Below are 23656 nucleotides of genomic sequence, written 5' to 3'. Positions count from 1 at the left end.
AATAAATTTCACCTTGTTAAACTGTGTCTCAAGAGATCCTGTCATTCCATGCATTCATTTATTCAAGTCAACATATTCTTGAGTCCCTACTATCTGCCAGGCATTGTGCCAAGGTCAGTGCTTACAGGCACATAAATAACGGATACAAAGTGATTGCTGCTACAAGGGAGAAACGTTTTAAAAAAAAAGCTATTTATGCAGAGAAGGAGCAACAGGATGTAAGGCTGGGGGAATCAGGAAAAGGTCAACAGGGAAGGAGACATTTGGCTGGTTCTTTACAGATGTCTGCCAATTGCAGAGAGGACAAGGGCAGAGGTGATGGAAGGAGGAAGGGTCAGAAGACATATAGTATCTCAGAGGAACAGCCAGTTGAGGGGGTGGCGTGTGGGCGGAGCTGTCAGTGGCAGGTGATAATGTTAGAGAAACAGGTCAGCCCATGACCACCAGCACTTAGACTAAGGCTTAATGATCTTCAACAGGAAAGTGAGAAGTTGTGAAACAGGAGAGTGAAACTGTGTGATTGGCATCTTGGAATAGAAAGAACAGCATACAGATTGAAGAAGCCCAGGCAATAATTCAAGCAAGAGAAGATAAGCACCTAAACTGAAGCAGCACCAGTGAGCAAAGGACAAACTCCAGAAACAAGTCAGAGATGACTGATAGGATGCAGGCAGTGACAAAAAGAGGGTCCAAAACATTGGACCTGAATGACTGGCTGGCTGGTGATGCTTTAACTGGGATGGAGAAGACATGAAGAACAAGTACTGGGGAAAAGTCAATGGCTCGGTTTTGAGAGTCTGAGCTATTTGTAGAACACCAGAGTAAAGATGTTCCACAGCCAGTTGGCAGAACACAGGTCTAGAGCCCAAGAGCTGGGGGCAGGGTGAGAGATCCACGTTTGAGAGTATCTAGATATAAGTTTGCCAATGAGATAACTGCCATCTACCAAGCACTTACTACATGCCAGGTATTGTGCTAAGCACTTTGCTACATCCCTTACACATATATTTTTCCGTTCACATTGACCCTGCGAGGAAATATTTTTCCCATTTTACAGATGTGGAAACCAAGGTTCAGAGGAATATGCCCACAGTCGCAGGGCTGCTCAGTGACAGAACAAGGGTTTGAATTCAGTGCTGATGCTAAATCTTGGGCTCTACAGCATCCCAAAAGGTAAGGTGAGCTCTAAGAGTTATTTGGCAGAGAAGGAAATGGGAGAGATCATGATGCATCAAGAGAAGAGGAAGAGGAAGAGAGCTGCGTCCTCTGATCAGGAGTGTGGGGAAGTGTGGAAGTGGGAAGAGGGAAGCTGAAGGAGTTCAAATGCAGCTGTCCCTCAAGTCATTCCTTCCTATGAAGTAGCCCAGTTTATCTGCTGAGGGTGAAAGGAACAGGGAGAATGAAGGAGGCTTCAGGAAAGGGTCAGAGACTTGCAGCAGACCCCGTGAGATGCTGGAAAGAACACTGACTGCTAAAGATTCCTGGCAGCACCAAGCACGCAGCTAGGACTGGAAATCATCATTTTGTAATTGAATCAATCAGCAAGGTTGTGTGATTTGCTCTAGACCTGCTCAGCAGGCCTGGGCCACGAGCAGGGGAAACCGAGGATGGGCTAATCTAGGACCGAAAATAATCAGAGAAGAGGCAGTGACCACCAGGGCAAAAGAAGTGAGCGTGGTGTTGAAAGTGCTTGAAGTGACTGACGGTAAAGTCTGGGCCAGGGAGAAGAAATTAAGAGACAGTGGATAAGCCTTAAGAAGGTAGAGGACAGGAAGGAAAGGAGAACTTGATGGAATGAAAAAAATAAGTTTAATAGGAATGTAGGACTGTGAAAACTGGGGTTTTGAGCAGAGTAGAGTTTCAGAGTTCAAGATTTCAGCGGTGGGAAAATTCTGTAGAGTAAGTTCCGAGTGTGGCCTCGATATTTGGCCTTGTAGAAGTGGCATGGAGGGGGACAATCATTACAGTGGGGACAGTCCAGGAACTGGGAGGCTAGAGTATGGATCCTGAAGTCCTGTCTAGAGAGTGTTAGAGACTAAGGTGCTGAGGCTCTTTGGCATTTTGTCCAGATCCAAGTTACTTTATTCTTTTCTCTTTTTTTAAATTTTTAATTTTTGTAGAGATGGAGTCCCTGCTATGTTGCCCAGGCTAGTCTTGAACTCCTGGCCTCAAGCCATCCTCCTGCCTTGCCTCCCAAAACACTGAAATTATAGGTGTGAGCCACCACACCCGGCCTTCATGTAACTTTAAAAACTAGTATGTCTTCAATTAAATCATTGATAAAAAAATTTTAGTTGAAGATAAGCCTTTGGCATGTCATCACTGTGTTTGCATGCTGACACAAATCTGTTCCATGGCATCTAACAGTGATCAGAGCTTCACAAGTGAATAGGGCTAGTCTTATCCACAGGTGAAGGGTTATACTACCCTTCTTTAGGCTGCTGCCTCTCCTTTTATGTCTAATTTATGTCAAGTACTAAACTGAGTGTCTGTCTCTCTTTGACCTGAAGATATCTGTACTTCTCATCCAAGGGGCAGGCAAGACCCTGTTCTTCCTATAAATGCCTACTGCCAGCTCTGAAGAAACTGACTTAAGGACAAAGTAGACACTTGTGAAGGCTAGCCATGCCATCCACTTCTCCTACAAAGCAGTTTGTCTTCAAAGAGGCCTGTGGGGCAAACCTGGGCCCTGAGTGGCTCTGCTGCTTCATTTGAACAATATATTAGGGCTTCTCTTTCTGTAGCAGGTGAAATACCATATGCCTTTTACAGGAGGCTGTTACTCTCTGAAAGGTGGACTAGTAGTTTCATTTCTTCATTTTTTTTGGCCTCATTATTTTTTAAAATTATAACTTGTGTAAGAAGCAGATATGTAAAACAGGGAAAAGCGTGCTTCTCTGATTAGGCCAGGGTCGGGAGTCCAAAACCCTGCTCACTTTTCCTGTGTTTCTCCACCCTCAAGCCCCCACCCCTACTCTCCAGCCATCTAAAGTAATTTAAGGGCTTCACACAGCAGCTGAAAACAAGAACCAAAACAGATATAAACACCAAAAGAAAAAAAAACTGCATTTTGTTTCCTTCTAACACTATCATTTTACAAGTCTATTATTCAGTGATAAAAAGATACAACAGGCTCAGCAAAATGAAAATATCTGGAATATTGAGAAATAGATCTTGCTTATTCTGGGGACAGTGTCCATAGGCACTCAGAATGGTCCAGCATTTGACATACCATTGTAGGCTTTTCTACAATACAGCCTCTAACAAAATTAGGCTGTCCCAAATCCCTGTTCACAGAACTGTTTACCTTCATACCAAGAAGGTTGGGAAAACACCAAAATCTGCATGTGGCGTGTGCCCAGGCCGACTTCAATGAGTTCCTGCTATGACACCTAAAGTTCTTAAGAGGTTCTCCAAAATAAACAAAGGAAAAAAAACATGTTGGCTGGGTGCAGTGGCTCACGCCTGTAATTCTAGCACTTTGAGAGGCTGAGGTAGGCAGATCACTTGAGGCCAGCAGTTAGAGACTAGCTTGGCCAGCATGGCAAAACTCCGTCTCTACTAAAAATACAAAAAAACTGACCAGGTGCAGTGGCTCACACCTGTAATCCCAGCACTTTGAGAGGCCAAGGTGGGCAGATAGCTTGAGGTCAGGAGTTCGAGACCAGCCTGGCCAACATGGCGAAGCCCCATCTCTAATAAAAATACAAAAATTAGCCTGTAATCCCAGCACTTTGGGAGGCCAAGGCGGGCGGATCACGAGGTCAGGAGATCGAGACCATCCTGGCTAACACGGTGAAACCCTGTCTCTACTAAAAATACAAAAAATTAGCTGGGCACAGTGGCGGGCGCCTGTGGTCCCAGCTACTTGGGAGGCTGAGGCAGGAGAATGGCGGGAACCCAGGAGGCGGAGCTTGCAGAGGGCCGAGATCGCACCACTGCAGTCTGGCCTGGGTGAAAGAGCGAGACTCCATCTCAAAAAAAAAAAAAAAAAAAAATACAAAAATTAGCCAGGCGTGGTGGCAGGTGCCTATAATCCCAGCTACTTGGGAGGCTAAGGCAGGAGAATCACTTGAACCCAGGAGGCAGAGGTTGCAGTGACCCAAGATCGTGCCACTGCACTTCAGCCTGAGCGACAGAACGAGACTCCGCCTCAAAAAAAAAAAAAAAAAAAAAATTTAACCAGGCTGGTGGCGTATGCCTATAATTCCAGCTACTTGGGAGGCTGAGGCACAAGAATCCTTTGACCCCAGCATGCAGAGGTTGCAGGGAGCTGATCGTACCACTGCACTCCAGCCTGGGCAACAGAGCAAGACTCTGTCTCAAAAAAAATCCATGTCAGCAAGGCCTGTGGTTGTTCTATGTGTACTAAATGTGTCTGTGACAGAACCAAGTGTGCCTTCCTTATTGAGGAAAAGAAAAAGTATTGAACACACCAGCACAAAGTCAGAAAACTAAACAAATAAATGAAGCTCTTTTGCATAACAATAATTTTAAAAAAAGGAAAAAGAACTATATCTTGATTATGACCCTGGATCTTGGTCAAGAGAGGCAAAGTAGGAATGATCAGACTCCAGCTAGGCTTACAGTGATAGTGTAGCTAACAGCTCCTGGGGTAGCTGCCCAGCCCACAATGATTCCCTCTTCTTTAAGAACCCTCCTCTGTGCACACAGTGGTGGGTCATATGACCAGGTTGGCATTGTATCACCCCCTCCACTGGCCACACTTGATTGGTCTGGCAAAGTTGATTGGTGAAACCCAGCCAATCCCTGGAACTTTCTGAACTGGCATTTAGGAATGGAATCAGTCTTCCTCCTCCTCCCTCATCTCTCTCAAAGTTGTAAGATATAAAACTTAGACATTGCCATAGGCCATGCTGCCCACCTGAGAAGGAAAAACCAGCTCTAGTAAATGGGAATAAAGCCAGCATAGAAAGAAGCAGATAAGAGGCAGAGAACAGAGGAAGAGATCCTGCCAGTGTCAGAGTTCTTGATTTCATTGTTTCTGCTGCATCCCTGCCCTTTCCATGGTTTAGTTTTTCTACCTTTCCTTGGATTCTATGAGTCAGTAACGTCCACTTCCTATCCCTGCTTGTTCAAGTTGGGTTTTTGGCACTTGTAACCAAACTAATTTTTAAAAAAAGACCAAGACAGTTGGTACATACTACGTGTGTGACAGTGTTGAACTAATCTCAGTCTGGAGTTTCATGACTAACTTGTTCTAAGGAAGCTAAAAGGATGCCAGTACAATAAATGTCTAGAACAACTGAAGGTTTTCATGGTAACCACCCTCTGAGTCAGGCCTCAGAAGAAGTCAGTCAGTAGACACGACAAGAGTTAAAACTGTCTGAGAAGGATTTTTGGCTTGATGAGACTGGACCCCTCTAAAGTTGTGAGAGCAGTGATAGTACCAAGAAGTGGCCAGCAGAAGGAGGCTTTAGCAATCCCATAATCTCCATCAGCTTCCTCCAAGACACTCCAAATAACCCTACGATTTTAGGTAAAAGTCTTCCAGTATAGACAATTCTATGCAAAATCTTCATTTGTGCAGAAAATCTTGACCTTGAAAGCTTTCTTGCCACCAAATGTAACTTTCTTCCTGTTTTTCTTTGGGACCTGCCCTTCCTTCCAAACAAGTTTGTAAACCAAGCCTCAGTTCTCTATCTCCTCCAAGACTCAAGCTCACAGAATTCCTGCAGGGGACTTATTTGCCAGAGTTGCGAAAGCACCAAGAGGGCTTCACCAGGGAAGTGTGTAGTATCTACTGTTCTCAGAGTAGAAACAGCCAAGGAGGTGGCTCTATGTTTTCCTGCTGGCAACAAGAAAAGCAAACAAGAAAAGCAGAGAGCTTTTGTGGTATGCTAGAGGGACAGTTCAGGAGGAGACATGAATGGCTCAGGAAGGAAATTAGTTTTACAGTGAAACCAGATACCTGTTTAGAACTCTGAGACCCTCCAGCAGCAGGAGATGAGGAGATGAGGGTGGGGAAGTTGCTGAAAAACTAAGAGGAAGGCTAGAGATTTAGAAACCTTATGTTATTATTGGCCTAAATTCTGCCAGTAAACACCCTATTGTATTTCTTTTCTATTAACTCTTTCAGCCCTTTACTGAACCTGGAAAAGGTATTTGTTCATTGAATTTGATGGCTAATTGGGTACAAATAAAGTTCACAAGTAAAAATATCCTTAAATTTCTTCTTCCTTTCATGGACAGGTTCTTTATACAGAAGTCTCCCTTGCCCATAGCTTTTCTTTCCACAGTTTCAACCACCCATGTTCAACCACCGTCTGAATATATTAAACAGAAAATTCCAGAAATAGGCCAGGTGCAGTGGCTCATGCCTGTAATCCCAGCACTTTGGGAGGCTGAGGCGGGTGGATCACGAAGTCAGGAGATCGAGACCATCCTGGATAACACGGTGAAATCCCATCTCTACTAAAAATACAAAAAAATTAGCCAGGTGTGGTGGCACGCACCTATAGTCCCAGCTACTCGGGAGGCTGAGGAAGGAGAATTGCTTGAACCCGGGAGGCAGAGGTTGCAGTAAGCCAAGATTGCGCCACTGCACTCCAGCCTAGGGGACAGAGCAAGACTCTGTCTGAAAAAAAAAAAAAAAGAGAGAGAGAGAGAAAGAAAATTCCAAAAATAATTCCTAAGCTTTAAATCGTAGCCGGGCGCGGTGGTTCATGCCTGTAATCTCAGCACTTTGGGGGGCTGAGGCAGGCGGATCACCTGAGGTCAGGAGCTCGAGACCAGCCTGGCCAACATGGTGAAACCCTGTCTCTACTAAAACTGCAAAAATTAGCCGGGCGTGGTAGCACATGCCTGTAGTCCCAGCTACTGGGGAGACTGAGGCAGGAGAATCACTTGAGCCCAAGAGGTGCGAGGCAGAGGTTGCAGTGAGCTGAGATCACATCACTGCACTCCAGCCTGGGTGACAGAGTGAGACACTGTCTCAAAAAATTAATTAATTAAAATCAAAATTTAAAAAATAATAACAAATAAATTGTCCAACACTGAGTAGTGTGATGAAATCTTGTGCCATCCCACTCTGTTTCACCCAAGACGTGACTCATCCCTTTGTCCAGCATATTCAAGCTGTCTATGCTACCTGTCATCTTTTTATTGGAACAACTGCCAAGGTATCACAGTGCTTGTGTTCAAGTTGCCTTTGTTTTACTCTACGATGGCCTCAAAGTATAAGAATAGTGATGCTGGAAATTCAGGTATGCCAAAAGACGCTGTAAAGTGCTTCCTTTAAGTGAAAAGGTGAAAGTTCTTGAATTAATAAGAAAATAAAATCATATGCTGAGGTTGCTAAGATTTATGATAAGAATGAATCTTTCATCCATGAAATTGTAAAGATTGAAAAAGGAATGCATGCTAGTTTTGCTGCCATACTTCAGACTGCAAAATTTTTGGCCACAGTGTGTGATAAGTGCTTAGTTAAGATGGAAAAGACATTAAATTTATGGGTAGAAAACATGAACAGAAACAGGCTCCAATTGATGGCAGTCAGGTTCAGTACCATCCATGGTTTCAGGCATCCACTGGGGGTCTTGAGATGGATGTCCCTTGGATAAGGGAAGATTAATGTATTAGTATTCAGCCCAGTGGTCAAAAGATAATATATCAGAAAGTAAAGAGCTAAAGATTTTCTGAAAGATATCATCTCCTAAACTTATTTTTAAATTTCCATCAGTTATAAGTTCCCAAACACTCTCTGCTCCTTCACAAGTACATGTTACAAGGTAAGTGCTCAATAAATGCATGTGAATGAATGGATGAATGAAGTATCACTCCATAGTCTGGGGGTGTCCCTCATCCTAGAAATAGGAGATAAGAGCCCACCCTCAGGGCCTGTGGAATTGGTTCTCTATTCCCTTACCACATCTAGCTACTATCCATGATCACTTTAATGGAGCTTGGTTTGGGGGATAACAAACAAGAAAATGCATTCAGGAAAGTGTCAGTTTTAGCCTTTGGTCCTTACAGCCTAGATAACAAGGCCAATCATGGCAGATGAAGCCTTTCTAGTGTTCCCTAGATCCTCTGAACCTCCTCGGGGAGTGGCACCTGGCTAACAGTGCCCTATCACTGCTCCACATGCCTGGCCAACCCATCACTCACCACAGGGAACATAAAGCTGCCTGATAGCCTGCTGCCAGAGTGCATCTGTTTAGCTGGCATTGCCTCCTGTGGGAATGAAGCCAATGAGCCTTGGTGGGGAGAGGAGAAATCAGGCAGGATAGAAAAAAGAAGGTTGGGGAATCTGGTGCTGAGTTGCTCTGTAGACTTAACAAGCCTTTAATTTCTACAGCAAAGCACAGAGGAGTTCATTGTGAAAATGTCTGGAAGCCTCTAATTGGCCCAGTGTTGATGCCACTGCTACTCTATGGAGGGCACAAGGCCCTTAGGAGCAATGTTTCACTTTCCAATCCTCTTCCTCACTCACTCTATGTCCCCCTTATGGAGATGAGACCAGACCAACACTCTTCGTGGGTGTGTGTATGTGTGTGTGTGTGTGTGTGTGTGTATTTTGTTTCGTTTTGTTTTGAGACAGAATCTCGCCCTGTTGCCCAGGCTGGAGAACAGTAGCAGGAACATGGCTCATTGCAGCCTCAACCTCCTGGGCTCAAGTGATCTACCCACTTCAGTCTCCCAAGTAGCTGGGATCCCAGGCATGCATGCCACCATGCCCAGCTCATTTTTTTTTTAATTGTAGAGACAGGGTCTCACCATGTTGCCCAGGCTGGTCTTGAACTCCCAGGCTCAAGCCATCCTCCTGCCTCAGCCTCTCAAAGTGCTGGGATTATAGGTGTGAGCCACTGTGCCTGGCCTCTTCCTATATTTCTAAGGGACTGCCAAGCAGATGAATCTTAATGTGAAATTTCAATTTCTACTTTTCTACTTGGAGGAAAACTGGTAGGGAAAGTCTGCCAGAACTTATGTTCAAAAGCTTAAGGTTCAGACAACTGATTTCCTGTCAACCATCATTTTCATAAACCATTCCCCCAACTTTCAGCCTCCCAGGCCATGCACATCACAGCTGGGCCTACGTTCACTCTTCCCCACAAGTAAGATTTCTGTATCACCTCAATTTTCCCAAGTTTGACACTGTGAACATCTACTGTGGCACGATCTTAGCTCACTGCAATCTCCACCTCCCAGGTTCAAGCAATTCTCCTGCCTCAGCCTCCCAAGTAGCTGGGATTACAGGTGTGCACCACCACGCCTGGCTAATTTTTGTATTTTTAGTAGAGACAGGGTTTCACCATGTTAGCCAGGCTGGTCTCGAACTCCTGACCTCAGGTGATCCACCCGCCTTGGCCTCCCAAAGTGCTGGGATTACAGGCATGAGCCACAGCACCCGGCCTATCTCTTTTTTTAAGAGATGGGTCTCTCTCTGTCATCTAAGCCGGAGTGCAGTCACCAGTCACGTGCGGTCACAGCACACTGCAGCCTCTAACTCCTTGGCTCCAGTGGTCCTCTTGCCTCAGCTTCTCAGGTAGCTGAAACTACAGGCATGCACCACTGTGCCTGGCTACTTCATCTTCATTGGTCTGTGAGCTCCAGTAGGGCAGACTCTATGTTATTGGACTTCTATGTATTTCCAGAGCCTGGCACAGTGACTGGCAAACACAGTAATTCAGAGAATGTCCAGTGAATGACTGCTTGCATACATGTACCAGACGAGCAGGGAAAAAATCTGGCCTCAATGAGCAGATGGGTTGGTAAATGTTCAGTCCTTTTCATATCAGTACACCCTATCTCTCCCTATAAACTCCTTGGAAGCAGGAACTGAGTGTTTTTCAATTCTTTTATCCATCCTCTTTCAATTAAATTACTGATTTATGAATAACTAATGAATAACTGAATAAATGAATGCATATTAGCCAAACCATATTATAATCTCAAGTCTCTCAAAACCTCCCAACACAAGCACCAAAGTTGTTTTTAAAGAAAGTTAGCCCCCCAAAAAACACTTGCAGAAATCCATGTTGGCACATTTACAACATTCATAGGACAACACCAATACCAAGCAGCAGAGAAAACAAATAGCTTTGAGGCAGATGCAGATTGGGGAAATTGTGATCTACAGGAAGCCTGGCCAAGCCATAGGAAATGGGGGATGACAGCCAGGGTGGCAGTAGCCAAAACTTGTGGATAATTCGCCATCCAAATTAACCATGCCATTCAAAGGCATTGCATTGAAAGCACTGACAAGAATCAATTCCATGAGTTATTTGCCAGACATGTTGAGGCCAGGGCTCTGTGTAGGAAATGTGGTAAGAGAAAACTCTGTCATGCATGGCTATACATAGTGGCAAAAGATTAAGAACAGAAGCCAACAGTGGGTAGAGGGAAGCCAGGATTCAGAGGGCAGGGTTTCTCTCTGCTGCAGGGTTCCCTTATAATTAACCAATTAAGGCCAAAGCTCCATTCCCTGTGGCAGTTTTCTCTGCCATAGAGAATGAGGTCACAGCCCTAACTACACAGACCTATAAGGCATCTGGGTGATGAAGAATAGCTTTAGATGTACTTGGATCATTCCCAGGAGGTGACTGGATACATGTGTGGTATTCGTAGACTCAGTAGGAATTCTCAGAAGAATTAAAGCGTATTCTGACACTAGCTTTTAAATCCCTGTTTACATTCTTATCTCAAGGACTCTAAAAAAATAAATTGAATATTACTGAATCGATTAAGCAACCCTGGAGGCTGGAATAGCTCAAATAGGGCCCCATGGACTCTAAAATAACCAATTACACTATTATTCAGTAGCACTAAATGTAATATTGTATGTAAAATGAATTATTTAATATAGAATGTGAAAGAATTATTGAAACTGTAAGGAACCATTCAAATTTAACATATTACTGTCATTGTTATTTAGATGATGTCAATTTTTCAGAGAAACCAAAAGTACTCAATGGCTATCAGAGTTCAAATCTAACAGAGAGGAACAGACGTACATTAGCTTGTGGAGAGGGTGGAGGGAAGTTTACAGAATGGGTAGAAAAATCAAATATCAGAGAAGGAAAAGAGGCACTACTGCATTATTCTAGGGATCAATTAATTAAAAAGTTATGCATCTGTTGTTTTTATGAAGATGATTCCATTACCACCACAAAAAGACCACTCTCCCATTCCCCTTTTCCCTTACGCCCTTATGTTTTTCAAGAATTGGAGGTCAGGGGATATTTATGGAAGCATCAAAGCATGAAACAGACGACCAAGCCTCTTAGTTTAGGTGGCTCTTCAGTCAAAAGATTTCCAAGTGAAAATGAGCAGAAAACTAAGATTAGGACCAGCTCTGTGCTGGTTTCCTCCTCTTAAACAGACAGTGGGACCATCAAGAGCTGAGTTTTGTTGTTGTTGTTAAGTTGGGGCAGGAGGCATAAGACAACTAAAAGAGCTTCTGCCACAGTTGGTGAATGAGTCAGACTTACACAGCTAAAGACCAGGGGCAGCCCAAAGGCAGAGAGCAAGAGAAGAGGAACCAGAATATTGGAATCACTCAGAGGTAGGCTTCCTGGCTCTTCTGTGTTTCAACTCTTAGACTATAGCTCTTTGTTAACAATCCCCTTACATGTGTTCAGACAGGAATGATGCAAAGATGAGGTGCCCTGCAGTGCAGACAGGATGCAAGCTCCGCCCTTCAGTGAAGGTTGTGACACCCCTTGGCCAAAGGAAAATTCCAACTCGGTTAGGTTGGGACAGCATTTCTGCAGTTTTCCTCTGTGTTAGGAACAACGCCAGGGCACAGGCACCAGAACGGGGGAGGGTTCTGTGGCAGGTCAGGCTGCAGAGCTTCTTAATTAGAAACAGGAATTAAGGAAGGAGTCTGTAGTGCAGCTGGAGAAATAAAATCTTATACACGAATTCATGAGAATGGTTATTTCTGGGGAAAAGGCTGGAATGGGTGGGGGGAGCCAAAGGCACTTCAGTCTTGCCTATAATGCTCATATTTAAGAAGACAATGTATTCATATGTTGAGTAAAAGCTGATTTTAAAAATCTTAAATTTCAGAGAGTCACAGAGAGAAGAGAGAGATGGAACGAAAAGGAGGGAGAGAGAAATGAAGAAAGGCACAACTAACAGCCTAGGTTTCCCTGGATGCTGGGCTAAGACAACCCGCAGGAGTAGGGCTTAGCTGCAGTGGAAGACGTATGGAGCAAATCTTGAAGGGGAAGCATCCCAAACCAGAATTTCCTGGGTCACAAGAAAAGCAAATGCAATAAACAGAATTGTAAGAGAAACAAGTGGGGAGGAAACGACCCCTTGTCGGCCCTAGCCCATCTTGCCTGTCAGATTGAGGCCCCAGTTCCTCTGCTTTCACATGGACGGGTGCACGCGCTGACTCCCTGGGATTGGGCCCAGGACCCAGGTCCCCTCTCGCTCAGTAGCTCCTCTCAGACAACCGTGTCCTTGATTGCAGAGAAATCTACTTCCCCAGACTCAGAAAGAGATTCAGACATGAAGAGGGCACTTCACATGGACCATCTACAGTCCCCTGCCCTCTCAAACTTTCTACCAATGCAGTACCACTCCACCCTCCCTTGGCTCCGCTGGTTAGCTCCTGATACAGATGAGCACTTTTGCCAAATATCCAGGGATTCCCTGAGGATTTCCTTGGAGAGAGAAGCTCTAGGGAGGATGGAGACCCCCTCTTCTGGAAGGAGGTGATTTCTGAATTTGTGGTCCTGTCCTCTTGGGCTCAGGTAAGCTACCAGGGAAGGTCATGGCCCAGGTTAGCTGTGGGCAGGCGGCCCTTCTGATTTCTCCTGGTTCACCCATCTGCACCGTAAGTACCACCTTAGCCCCTTTGGGGTTCTGGGGGCGATTTGCTCTGGGGTCCCCAGAGGATGGGGGAGGAGGACCCCTTCCGGAGACTGGGCGGGAGACGCTGGGGGAGGGCAGCTGAGGAGTGGGAGGAGCAGGACAGTTACCTCATTGAAGCCCTCCTGCAGGACGTCCAGTAAGTTCCCTCGGGTCAGGCAGGCTAGCATTGTTCCTGCTGGGGGCTCCCCGGGCGGGGTCTCCAGCCCGGCGGCCGCCGCCACCTCCTCCTCCTCCCTCTGCACACAAAGGCTCTCGGCTCAGCTCACTGGGATCCCTCCGGAGTCCCGCATGCCACTTACTGAAAACCTAGACTGGAGCCAAACTAGCGGCTTGCACTGGGCATGCTCGCACGGGGGCCTCCGCTGGAGGGGCCAGGCGCGGTCGCGGTTTCTATGGAAACCACTGGGCGCGCACTAGGTGGAGCGGCGCTGCCGGGCTGCCCCCAGCCCCGCTTTCCTGCGGGAAAGCCCCAAGGCCAGGCAGGCTGGCGAGGGCGCGCGCTGCACGCCCGCACGCACGCGCGCACACACACCGCCCCGGGCCGCAGCACGGGTGTGTGTGCGTGCGCTACACACACACACACACACACACACACACACATACACACACGGCTTTTAGGCAAACCTGCTGCTCTATGTGCGCGCTGCGTGCATACACACACACACACACACACACACACACACACGTTGACAAACAGGCGGCCCGGCTGGCGTATGCATGCGCTTGCAGCCGCGCGCACGCACACACACACCAGGCTTGCAGGTGGGTGTGCCCGCGGGGAGGGTGCGCAACACACACACACACACACACACACTGCTAACTTAAGGCCACAAACGGCCCACCAGAAGGTGGGTGGGAAAGGGAGTGAATCATAGGATTTTCCCCCAGACTAACCGAAAACAGCAACCTTTTTCCACATGGGCCCTGGACAGTGAGGTCAAGCTAAAGAAGAGGAAGCAGAAGGGAAAGAAATAAGAAAGAGAAGGAGCAGAGGAAGAAAGGGGGAAAAGAGGATAAAAAGAACTTTAGTTATTGATGGTATCAGAACACATTCAATAGAACAGTGTTAAACATCACACAGGATCACAACAGAAACATCAAGGATGACCAAGGCTTTTCCAAAATTTTCCTATTTCATTCTTTATAAAATAACTGCTAAAATATACAACCCATATTTTAATGTGTTTTAAAATAAATGGGTTTTAATTAAAATAAAGACTGCAAAAATGTCCTGGTGCATTTGAAAGAGGGAAAACGCTTCCTCAAGTGAAACAAAGCTATTCTAGGCTGTTTCTAGCTATTCAAGTCATAGCCTTGATTATTTATTTTTAGGAATACTAGTCATTTGCAACTCATTGCAAACTCTTGTTTCTATAGGAAAACTCGAAGCTGAAAAAACATTCATTTTACATTCCACCTCGTGATCCCAGATGGAGAGGAAGGGTTTACAGAGCATTAGGGCTCAGAGAAGGTCAGGGCCTTGTCCAAGGACGCAGCCAATCAGTGACAGGCAGCTCAAGGATCTAGGAGTCTACACTTATGATTTTCTGGAAGGCCCAGATTCCTCCTCAAATCCTGATTAGTACCTTAGCAAGAAAAGTCAGTAATGGCTCTTATTCAACCTAATGACCTCTTCAGGTCCTTAGAGAAAAAGAAAATCCTTACCAAGAGCAGCCAGGCTAGCAATATCTTGTCTGAATGTCTAAAGCTGCTAGATGTTTCTGAAAAAGAACACATCTCCCTGACCACAACAGGCAGGGGGCAGAGGGCCAGCACAGGTGTTGAGCGGCAGCTGCTTGTTGAGTGTAGTGGGTTCAATTCTGGCTAATGCTGGGGAAAAACGAAGACACCAAATCATTCTAAAACTGAGCAGCCCACAAGTCCGAAGACCACTGTGCTTCATAATCTAGCTGAGGAATTTAACTGCCAAGAACTCCCTTTGACACTACCACACTTCATGGTGTAACACCCCCGGAGAGTCACTAACCCATGTCAATTCAACAAGTTCCTTTATAAAGAGAAGCATGAAATTTCCAACAGCACGGACTTGCATGCAATACATCTACATGCATAATGATGCAAAACCAAAGTACCTAGTTGGTGGATCCCTGGGTAGAGGATCCTGATTGGTTGAGAGCCCCTCATGCTTTGTACACAGAGCAGAAAATATTGAGACATCAGAGGGAGATCTTGCTGACAGTTATCTATGCCAGAGGTCAGCGTTTCTCAAACAAGTCTTTGATCAAAGTAGGATCTGTGAGCTCAGTGTTTCTGGAAAAAGACTTATGAAATCACTGAATTTTAAAGCTCCAAAACATTTTGGCCCAACTTCCTTACTTGACCCAACTCCCTTATATCACAGAAAAAGCAACCAAGGCTAGGAGAGGTGCTCACAGTCACTCAGCAAGTCAGTATGGAAACTAAGATCTGAACCAGAGGGCTCTGAGGTCTGGCCTTGTGCTCTTTGTACTGCCCATCACAGCATGCTGGAGGAATTAAGAGAGAATTGTAGTGAACTGATTTTTAAAAATGTATTATAAGGCATATGATCCAATATTGCACTATTCCGTAAAAGTCTATAACTATACGAACCACGTATTCTAGAGCAATGGTGTTCACTAGAACTGTCTGTGAAGATGGAAATGTTCTATATCTATGCTGTACAATATAGTGGCCACACATGTGGCTACTGAGCACTTGAACTACAGCTAATGCAACTGTGGAACTAAAATTTTAATGGCATCTAATTTTGATTTAAATAGTACAATTTCAAAATATTCATTCTGTTGTCCCCATATGACTATTAAGATGCGTTCCAAAAATTATACTATTACATACAGTCTGCCTCTCACATTTGGAAAAAGCACAAAATTCCTGTCGGACCATATAATGTCCATTTTTTTTTGCTCAGAAGAGATGTTCACCACAGTTATCTTAGTTGACCTTACAAAGTGGCTCAGGCGAAGAACTGAGCTTTAGCTCCAAACAACACTAACATTTAGTATTCCTTCCATCCTCCCGATCCCCACCATGTTGTAATATCAACATAAGAGCTGGGAGAGTATGAGGGCTAGCTACAAGAACTAGGAATAACTGGGACAATGATCAGGCATCCCATAGTGTTTGTATGTGGGAAAACCGCAAGCCATCTGGGTAGCTGGAACCACTTCCGCTGCTGCAGGGCTGTCATTCACTCTGCCTGGAAGCAGAGGCAAAGTAACCCAGCAAACTGCTTTCTGCATATCTCTGCCATGCTGCCTGATTTCTGAACTTATACCTGGCTTCCTCAGTCCTGCATTATTTTGACAATAATGGCAGACACTTCCCCCACAAACTAAAAGCTACCCAAATATCTATATATAACAGTAATAATAGCAAAATTGAGTTTTTACTATGTGCCAAACCCTGTACTCAGCACTTAGTATTAGCTCATTTGACTGTCACAATTACCATAAACAGTAGGATTTTTACATATAAAGAAAGAGTGGTTTGGAGAAGTAACTTGTCACAAACTCAATAGCTACTAAATGGTGAAGCCAAAGTCCAGGTTCTTAACCATTATGCAATACTTTCATATGAAGAATGCAACATTACATTACATAAGAATGCAAGATTACATTACAAAAATGTAAATCTATTTTTACTTGAAGGAGTGAATGAGCCAGTGGAGGAAACATTAATCACTTCTGTTAATAAATAGAGTAAGATGTTAGCCTAAGTAAGACTTTGAGCCTTAAAACAAAACCATCATTTGGTGAAAATATTGCCTGTGACTTCTCTCTGTGTAAAAATAAGAAGTGTGAAATTCAAATCTATATAAAATTTAACACAACTATTATGGGCAATAATTCATGACTATAAAGAAACAGAAAGGCAGTTTGAATAAACAAATAATTACAATTGTCAATAAAAATATTTTTAATGAACCTCGGAATAATGTTTTTTTGTTTGTTTGTTTGTTTTTAGAGAGAGAGAGACAAGATCATCTCACTCTGCTGCCCAAGCTAGAATGTAGTGGCACAAAAAAATTACAAAATTAATACAAAAAAATACAAAAATTAGCCACTCATGGTGGTATGTGCCCATAGTCCCAGCTACTCAGGAGGCTGAGGTGGGAGGATCGCTTGAGCCTGGGAGGTTGAGGCTGCAGTAAGCCGTGACTGCACCACTCCACTTCAGCCTGGGCAAGAGTGAGACACTGCCTCAAAAAAAAAAAAAAAAAGGTCCAGGAACGGTGGCTCACGCCTGTAATCCCAGCACTTTGGAAGGCCAAGGCGGAAGGTGGGCGGATCACCTGAGGTCAGGAGTCCGAGACCAGCCTGACCAACATGGAGAAACCCCGTCTCTACCAAAAATACAAAATTAGCCGAGCGTGGTGGCGCGTGTCTGTAATCCCAGCTACTCTGGAGGCTGAGGCAGAAGAATCGCTTGAACCTGGGAGGCGGAGGTTGCGGTGAGCCGAGATCACACCATCGCACACCAGCCTGGGCAACAAGAGCGAAACTCCGTCTCAAAAAAAAAAACCAAAAAGAAAAAACACTACACGGTCTAGCATGTTCTATACTGTGTCATTTAGCACTTAATTATAGGTAATTTAGGAATGTGAATCTTTATCTCGTTTACTGTATTCTGAAGCCAAATATAAATAATTTTTAGTATCCTGTATTTTCCTCTCATTCATTCATACATTGTTTCATTAAGCATCCATTAAATAGATGCTGAGCACCTCTTATAAGTCATTATATGCCAGGTCTTATTCTTTTAGCAAAAACTTGAATAACTGACAGTTACACATAAATATACACGTAACACATGGGGCAAGAAACAAGACTGGAGGGAAGAATAGTAAAAGGAAGACTAGTAAAACTGAGAATCCGATAACTAGTATGTGAGGAAAGAGTATACGTGGTTAATGTGACAGACCGAGTGGGCAGAAGAAGGGAAAAAGACAGAATGGTGAAAGACTAGAGTAGGATGTCGCCAAAGTAATCACCAGATGCTAGTGCTTAATATAAACCACACCAAAGCAGATATGTGAAAATATTCTACATGATTTTTTTTTTTTTTTTTTGAGACGGAGTCTCGCTTCTGTCGCCCAAGCTGGAGTGCAGTGGCGCGATCTTGGCTCGCTGCAAGCTCCGCCTCCCGGGTTCACGCCATTCTCCTGCCTCAGCCTCCCAAGTAGCTGGGACTACAGGCGCCCGCCACCATGCCCGGCTAATTTTGTTGTATTTTTGGTAGAGACGAGGTTTCACCGTGTTAGCCAGGATGGTCTCGATCTCCTGACCTTGTGATCCACTCGCCTCGGCCTCCCAAAGTGCTGGGATTACAGGCTTGAGCCACCGCGTGAGCCACCGGCCATTTTTGTACTTTGAGTAGAGACAGGGTTTCACCATGTTGGCCTGGTCTCAAACTCTTGACCTCAAGTGATCCACCCACCTCAGCCTCCCAAAGTGTTGGGATTACAGGTGTGAGCTACCGTGACCGGCCTTGATTTGCATTTTTTTCTGATGCTCAGTATTGTTGAGCACCTTTTCATATGCCTGTTTGCTATTTGTATGTCTTCTTTTGAGAAATGTGCATTCAAATTTTTTGCCCGTTTTAAAATCGAGTATTAGATTTTTTCCTTCAGAGTTGTTTTTTTCTTTTTTCACATGAAGTTTTAAAATTCACATTTCAAAAGTTATCTGCCAGTGGCCAGGCGTGGTGGCTCATGCCTGTAATCCCAACACTTTGGGAGGCCAAGGCAGGAGGATCGCTGGAAGTCAGGAGTTAGAGACCAGCCTGGCCAACATGGTGAAACCCCATCTCTACCAAAATAAAAAATAAAAAAATTAGCCAGGCGTGGTGTCCCATGCCTGTAGTCCCAGCTGCTCTGGAAGCTGAGGTGGGAAAATCACTCAAACCCGGGAGGCAGAGGTTGCAGTGAGCTGAGATCGTGCCACTGCACTCCAGCCTGGGAACAGAGTGAGACTCTGTCTCAAAAAAAAAAAAGTTATCTGCCAGGTAGCCTGTGGGTGAGTGTTATATTAAGACTAGCGACATCTGGTGGATATTTTGGAAGTGACACGAGTTTCTCTGACTGCACTGAAAATGCACCCCTATGCCTCTGGGCTATCAGTTGATCAGGTGTCAGAGCTCCACATCAGTAATTATACTAACATCAAATCATCTTTCTGCAAGATTCAAGGTCTCATTGCAACAGGTAGCCTGATTTCTATCAAGGACCTAACTCCTAACTGATGTCCAGCTGCCTTCTGAAAGATGTATACAAAATCTGACGCCACAATTCTTTTACGAGGTAATTTATTATTTCAAATGTTGACAGTCTTTGATGTAGTGTTTTTTAAATTATTTATTTATTTATTTTGAGACGGAGTCTCACTCTGTCACCCAGGCTGGAGTGCATTGGCATGATCTCAGCTCGCTGCAACCTCTGCCTCCTGGGTTCAAGTGATTCTCCTGCCTCAGCTTTCTGAGCAGCTGGGATTACAGGTGCCCACCACCACGTCCAGCTAATTTTTGTTTTTTTAGTAAAGATGGGGTTTCATTATGTTAGCCAGGCTGGTCTCAGACCTCAGGTGATCCACCCCCGTCAGCCTCCCAAAGTGCTGGGATTACAGGTGTGAGCCATCGCACCTGGCCTGACATAAGTCTTAAAAAAAATTTTTTTTGAGACAGTGTCTCACTCTATTGCCCAGGCTAGAGTGCAGAGGCACAATCACAGCTCACTGCAGCCTCGACCTCCCAGGCTCAAGCAATCCTCCCACCTCATTCAGCCTCCCAAGTAGTTGGGACTACAGGTACACGCCACCACACCCAGCAAATTTTTAAATTTTTTGTAGAAAGGGGTGTCTCGGCCAGGCGTGATGGCTCATGCCTGTAATCCCAGCACTTTGGGAGGCCGAGGCAGGTAGATTATTTGAGGTCAGGAGTTCGAGACCAGACTGATCAACATGGTAAAACCCCGTCTCTACTAAAAATACAGGAATTAGCTGGGCGTGGTGGTGGGCACCCGTAATCCCAGCTGCTCGGGAGGCTGAGGCAGGAGAATCGCTTGAACCCAGGAGGTGGAGGTTGCAGTGAGCCAAGATGGTGCCACTGAACTCCAGCCTGGGCAACAAGAATGAAACTCCATCTCAAAAAAAAAAAAAAGAAAGAAAGAAAGAAAGGAGGGTCTCACGATGTTGCTCAGGCTGGTCTTGAACTCCTGGCCTCAAGCAATCCTGGCATCAGCCTCCCAAAGTCCTGGGATTACAGGCATGAGCCACTACCTCACCTGGCCTGACGTAGTCCTAAATAAGGAAATTAATTATTTACAATGTGGGGGGCAGGGGTGAGGGAACCTAAAAGTCCAACAACAGAGAAGTGGTTAAGAAAATTACAGCCATTATAATGTTTACCAAACGTGCCCACATTAAAACAAACATTTTAACGATTTTATGTTAACGTTAAGTGAAACAAAGCAAGTTAAAAAGTTTGCACAGCATACGATCTCATGTTAAAAATATACTAACACAGTGAAACCCCATCTCTACTAAAAATACAAAAAATTAGCTGGGTGTGATGGCACGTGCCTGTAGTCCCAGCTACTCAGAAGGCTGAGGCAGGAGAATTGCTTGAACCCAGGAGGCAGAGGTTGCAGTGAGCTGAGATCGCTCACTATATATATATGTATATATAGAAAAAAGGACTGCAAGAATATTTTCCAGAATATTAACAGTGTGCTTCTGGGTGGGAGAACTACGGTTTGCATTTTTTTAAATCATACTTTGCAATATTTTTCCAATGCTCTGTAATTAACATACATTATTGCTATAACAAACTTTAAATCTTTTAAAAATCCATAATTCTGATTAATTGCTAGAATTTCTCAACCCCTGCCTCATTTTATTAATTCCAGAAAAAGATGAATTCAGGTCCAAGAGAGCTATTAATAGAATTTCCACAAGAAGGAAAAGCAAAAAAATAAGAGAAATATATTAAAATTCTGTTCCAGGATCTGAGTCCTGAAGGAGAAATCCCCAGAAGTAGAACTGTATTGAAATTCCAGTAACATCATCACACAACAGTACACCAAAAACTTACAGAAGGCTCTGTTGGCAGCAAGGAGTTACTGAATCTCATAACCACTTGGGTCCCCATCTTCAAGAGTCCCTAGAAGAGACGAATCAGGGCCACCTAAAACAGAAAGAATAAGAAATGTACAAAATAACAGGCCAGGAAAAAAAAATTTAAAGCTCAACTAACCGAGTTGGGGCCAGACCCCTCCCCAAAACCTACAAACTTAAGTCATCTTGAAGTATCAGAAATAGGACCCTAGTCAGCAGGAAGTCCAGCTGAAGATATTACAAGCACAACAGGCCTATCACAGTGGCATTTTGAAATTTACTTTTTTTTTTTTTTTTTTTTTTAGAGATAAGGTCTTGCTCCGGCACACAGGCTGGAGTGCACTGGTGCTGTCATAATTCACTGCAGCCTTTAACTCCTGGGTTCAAGTGATCCTCCCACCTCAGCCTCCCAAGTATCTAGGACCACAGGTGTGCACCACCACACCCAGCTAACCCTGTGGCATTTTTAAACCTAGTTGCTTAGGTATTAATACTAATAAAGTGAAGAGTAATACTCCCCTATCCTTAGTCAAGCAACAATGCATTTTCCTTTCTTCCTATATTTATCAGTCAAGGACCAGAGGAAGTATTCTGAAGATAATCAGGAGAAATACTGGAAGCTCTGCTGCTGGCATTTACTTCCTTCTATCCTCAGAAACTGAGTTTTAACCCAGAGAGACAACATGTGTAATTCTTTTTTTTGGGGGTGGGGGACGGAGTCTTGCTCTGTCGCCCAGGCTGGAGTGTGATGGCACGAGCTTGGCTCACTGCAACCTCCGCCTCCCAGGTTCAAGCGATTCTCCTGCCTCAGCCTCCCGAGTAGCTGGAACTACAGGCACGTGCCACCACGCCTGGCTAATTTTTGGTACTTTTTTAGTAGAGATGGGGTTTCACCATGTTGGCCAGGCTGGTCTCCAACTCCTGACCTCGGGTGGCCTCCTAAAGTGCTAGGATTACAGGTGTGAGCCACCACGCCTGGCCTGGCATGTATAATTCAAAGGCAGAAATTTGTATATAGCACTTTAAGAATATGAAATACTATCATCTACATCATCTTATTTGACCTTTGCAGTAAATAATCTTTGAAAACAGGGTTAATGTTTTTACCTTTTTTTTTTTTTTTTTTTTTCTGAGATGCAGTCTCGCTTTGCTGCCCAGGCTGGAGTGCAGTGGCGCAATCTCAGCTCACTGCAGCCTCCACCTCTCGGGTTCAAGCGATTCTTCTGCCTCAGCCTCCAGAGTAGCGGGGATTACAGGCACCGGCCACCACGTCCGGCTAATTTTCTGTATTTTTAGTAGTGACGGGGTTTCGCCATGTTGGGCATGCTGGTCTCGAGCTCCTGATCTCAGGTGATCCACCCACCTCGGCCTCCCAAAGTGCTGGGATTATAGGCATGAGCCACCGCGCCTCGCCAGTACTATCCCGGCCCGACCCTGCTTAGCTTCCAAGATCAAACGAGATCGGTTGTGTTCAGGGTGGTATGGCCATTAATTTTTGTATTTTTAGTAGAGACAGGGTTTCGCATTGTTGGCCAGGGTGGCCTCGAACTCCTGACCTCAGGTGATCTGCCCGCCTCAGCCTCCCAAAGTGCTGGGATTACAGGCGTGAGCCACCGCGTCCGGCAACCTTCATTTAATATATAGAAAATAGGCTACAGAGTTTCTCCACCAACTAGTGATGGGGGGTCAGTCCTCCAACCCACCTTTTCTGAATCTGCCTGCATTGAGTCTTTGCCAGACAACCGGCCGGGAAAAAGTGATAATGGTAATGATATAATGGCAGCCAACATTTGACTACAAACTATGAACTTGTCGCAAGTGCTTTAAATTCTCACACTTTATGGGGCTAATAATATATATATATATTTTTTTATTTTTATTTTATTTTTTTTTTGAGATGGAGTCTTGCTCTGTCCCCCAGGCTGGAGTGCAGTGGCGAGATCTCGGCTCACTGCAACCTCCGCCTCCCGAGTTCAAGCGATTCTCCTGCCTCAGTCTCCTGAGTAGCTGGGATTACAGGCCCGTGCCACCATGCCTGGCTAATTTTTGTATTTTTAGTAGAGACGGGGTTTCACCATGTTGGCCAGGCTGGTCTCGAACTCCAGACCTCAGTGATCCGCCCGCCTCAGTCTCCCAAAGTGCTGGGATTGCAGGCGTGAGCCACTGCGCCCGGTCGATACTATTATTGCCAACTTTTGCGTGTGCGTGTGCTACAATTTCATTTTCAGTACTCTACCAGTCTTTAATCATCCCTCTTAGGGACCAGCAGATAGGCAGCGGTATTTGGGGAGAACGGAGAACAGACTGAGAAAGGGGAGTGCGTTACCCCTCCTCTCCAAGCTCTGAAAGTCTGAAGCAGGAAACTGCACACTAAGAATGTACAAGGCTGAGAGCGGTTTGGTCTTTGAAATTTTAGCCTCCTCTTACCCACTTCATCCTCGCCACCTCCGCGTGTCCCCAGTTTCGATGTGGATGATCAACTTGGGTAATATTTTTGTTACCCGCCACCTTTCAGCACCTACCTCTTAAATGATGGGTCCGTCTGGTTCAGCATCTCTGTCCCCAGCCCTCCTGGGCTCGGCCTGCCAGTGCTCTGGCTTTGCCGCCGCATTCCCGCTGCCATGGTGATGCGGAGGCCGGCCCCAGGCCCCGCCCGCCTCCAGCCAGCCCGAGCCAGCCCCTGCCGGCCTTGGTCCCGC

At 45.1% G+C, this 23656-nt stretch overlaps 1 protein-coding gene across 2 annotated transcripts in view; it reads right to left on the bottom strand.

The window, feature by feature from the left end:
• Positions 1–23605, bottom strand: part of DIXDC1 (DIX domain containing 1) — a 91822-nt gene extending 68217 nt beyond the window's left edge. The window contains exons 1-2 of one of the 2 annotated variants that reach the window (XM_009247057.3): positions 23480–23605; positions 20935–21027 (exon numbers count right to left, since the gene is read on the bottom strand). In XM_009247057.3, coding sequence (XP_009245332.2) covers positions 20935–20991 — 57 coding nt within the window. In that variant the 5' untranslated portion in view covers positions 20992–21027; positions 23480–23605. Of the gene's footprint in view, positions 1–12953; positions 13375–20934; positions 21028–23479 lie in introns of those variants that run through there. The other variant, XM_002822462.6, reaches the window with a different exon arrangement.
• Positions 23606–23656: the final 51 nt, after the last annotated feature.

This window comes from Pongo abelii, chromosome 9 (assembly GCF_028885655.2).
Source record: "Pongo abelii isolate AG06213 chromosome 9, NHGRI_mPonAbe1-v2.0_pri, whole genome shotgun sequence".
In the NCBI taxonomy this organism is placed as follows: domain Eukaryota; kingdom Metazoa; phylum Chordata; class Mammalia; order Primates; family Hominidae; genus Pongo; species Pongo abelii.
The sequence above is the reverse complement of the archived record's forward strand: the minus strand, read 5'-3'. Positions and strand labels throughout refer to the sequence as shown.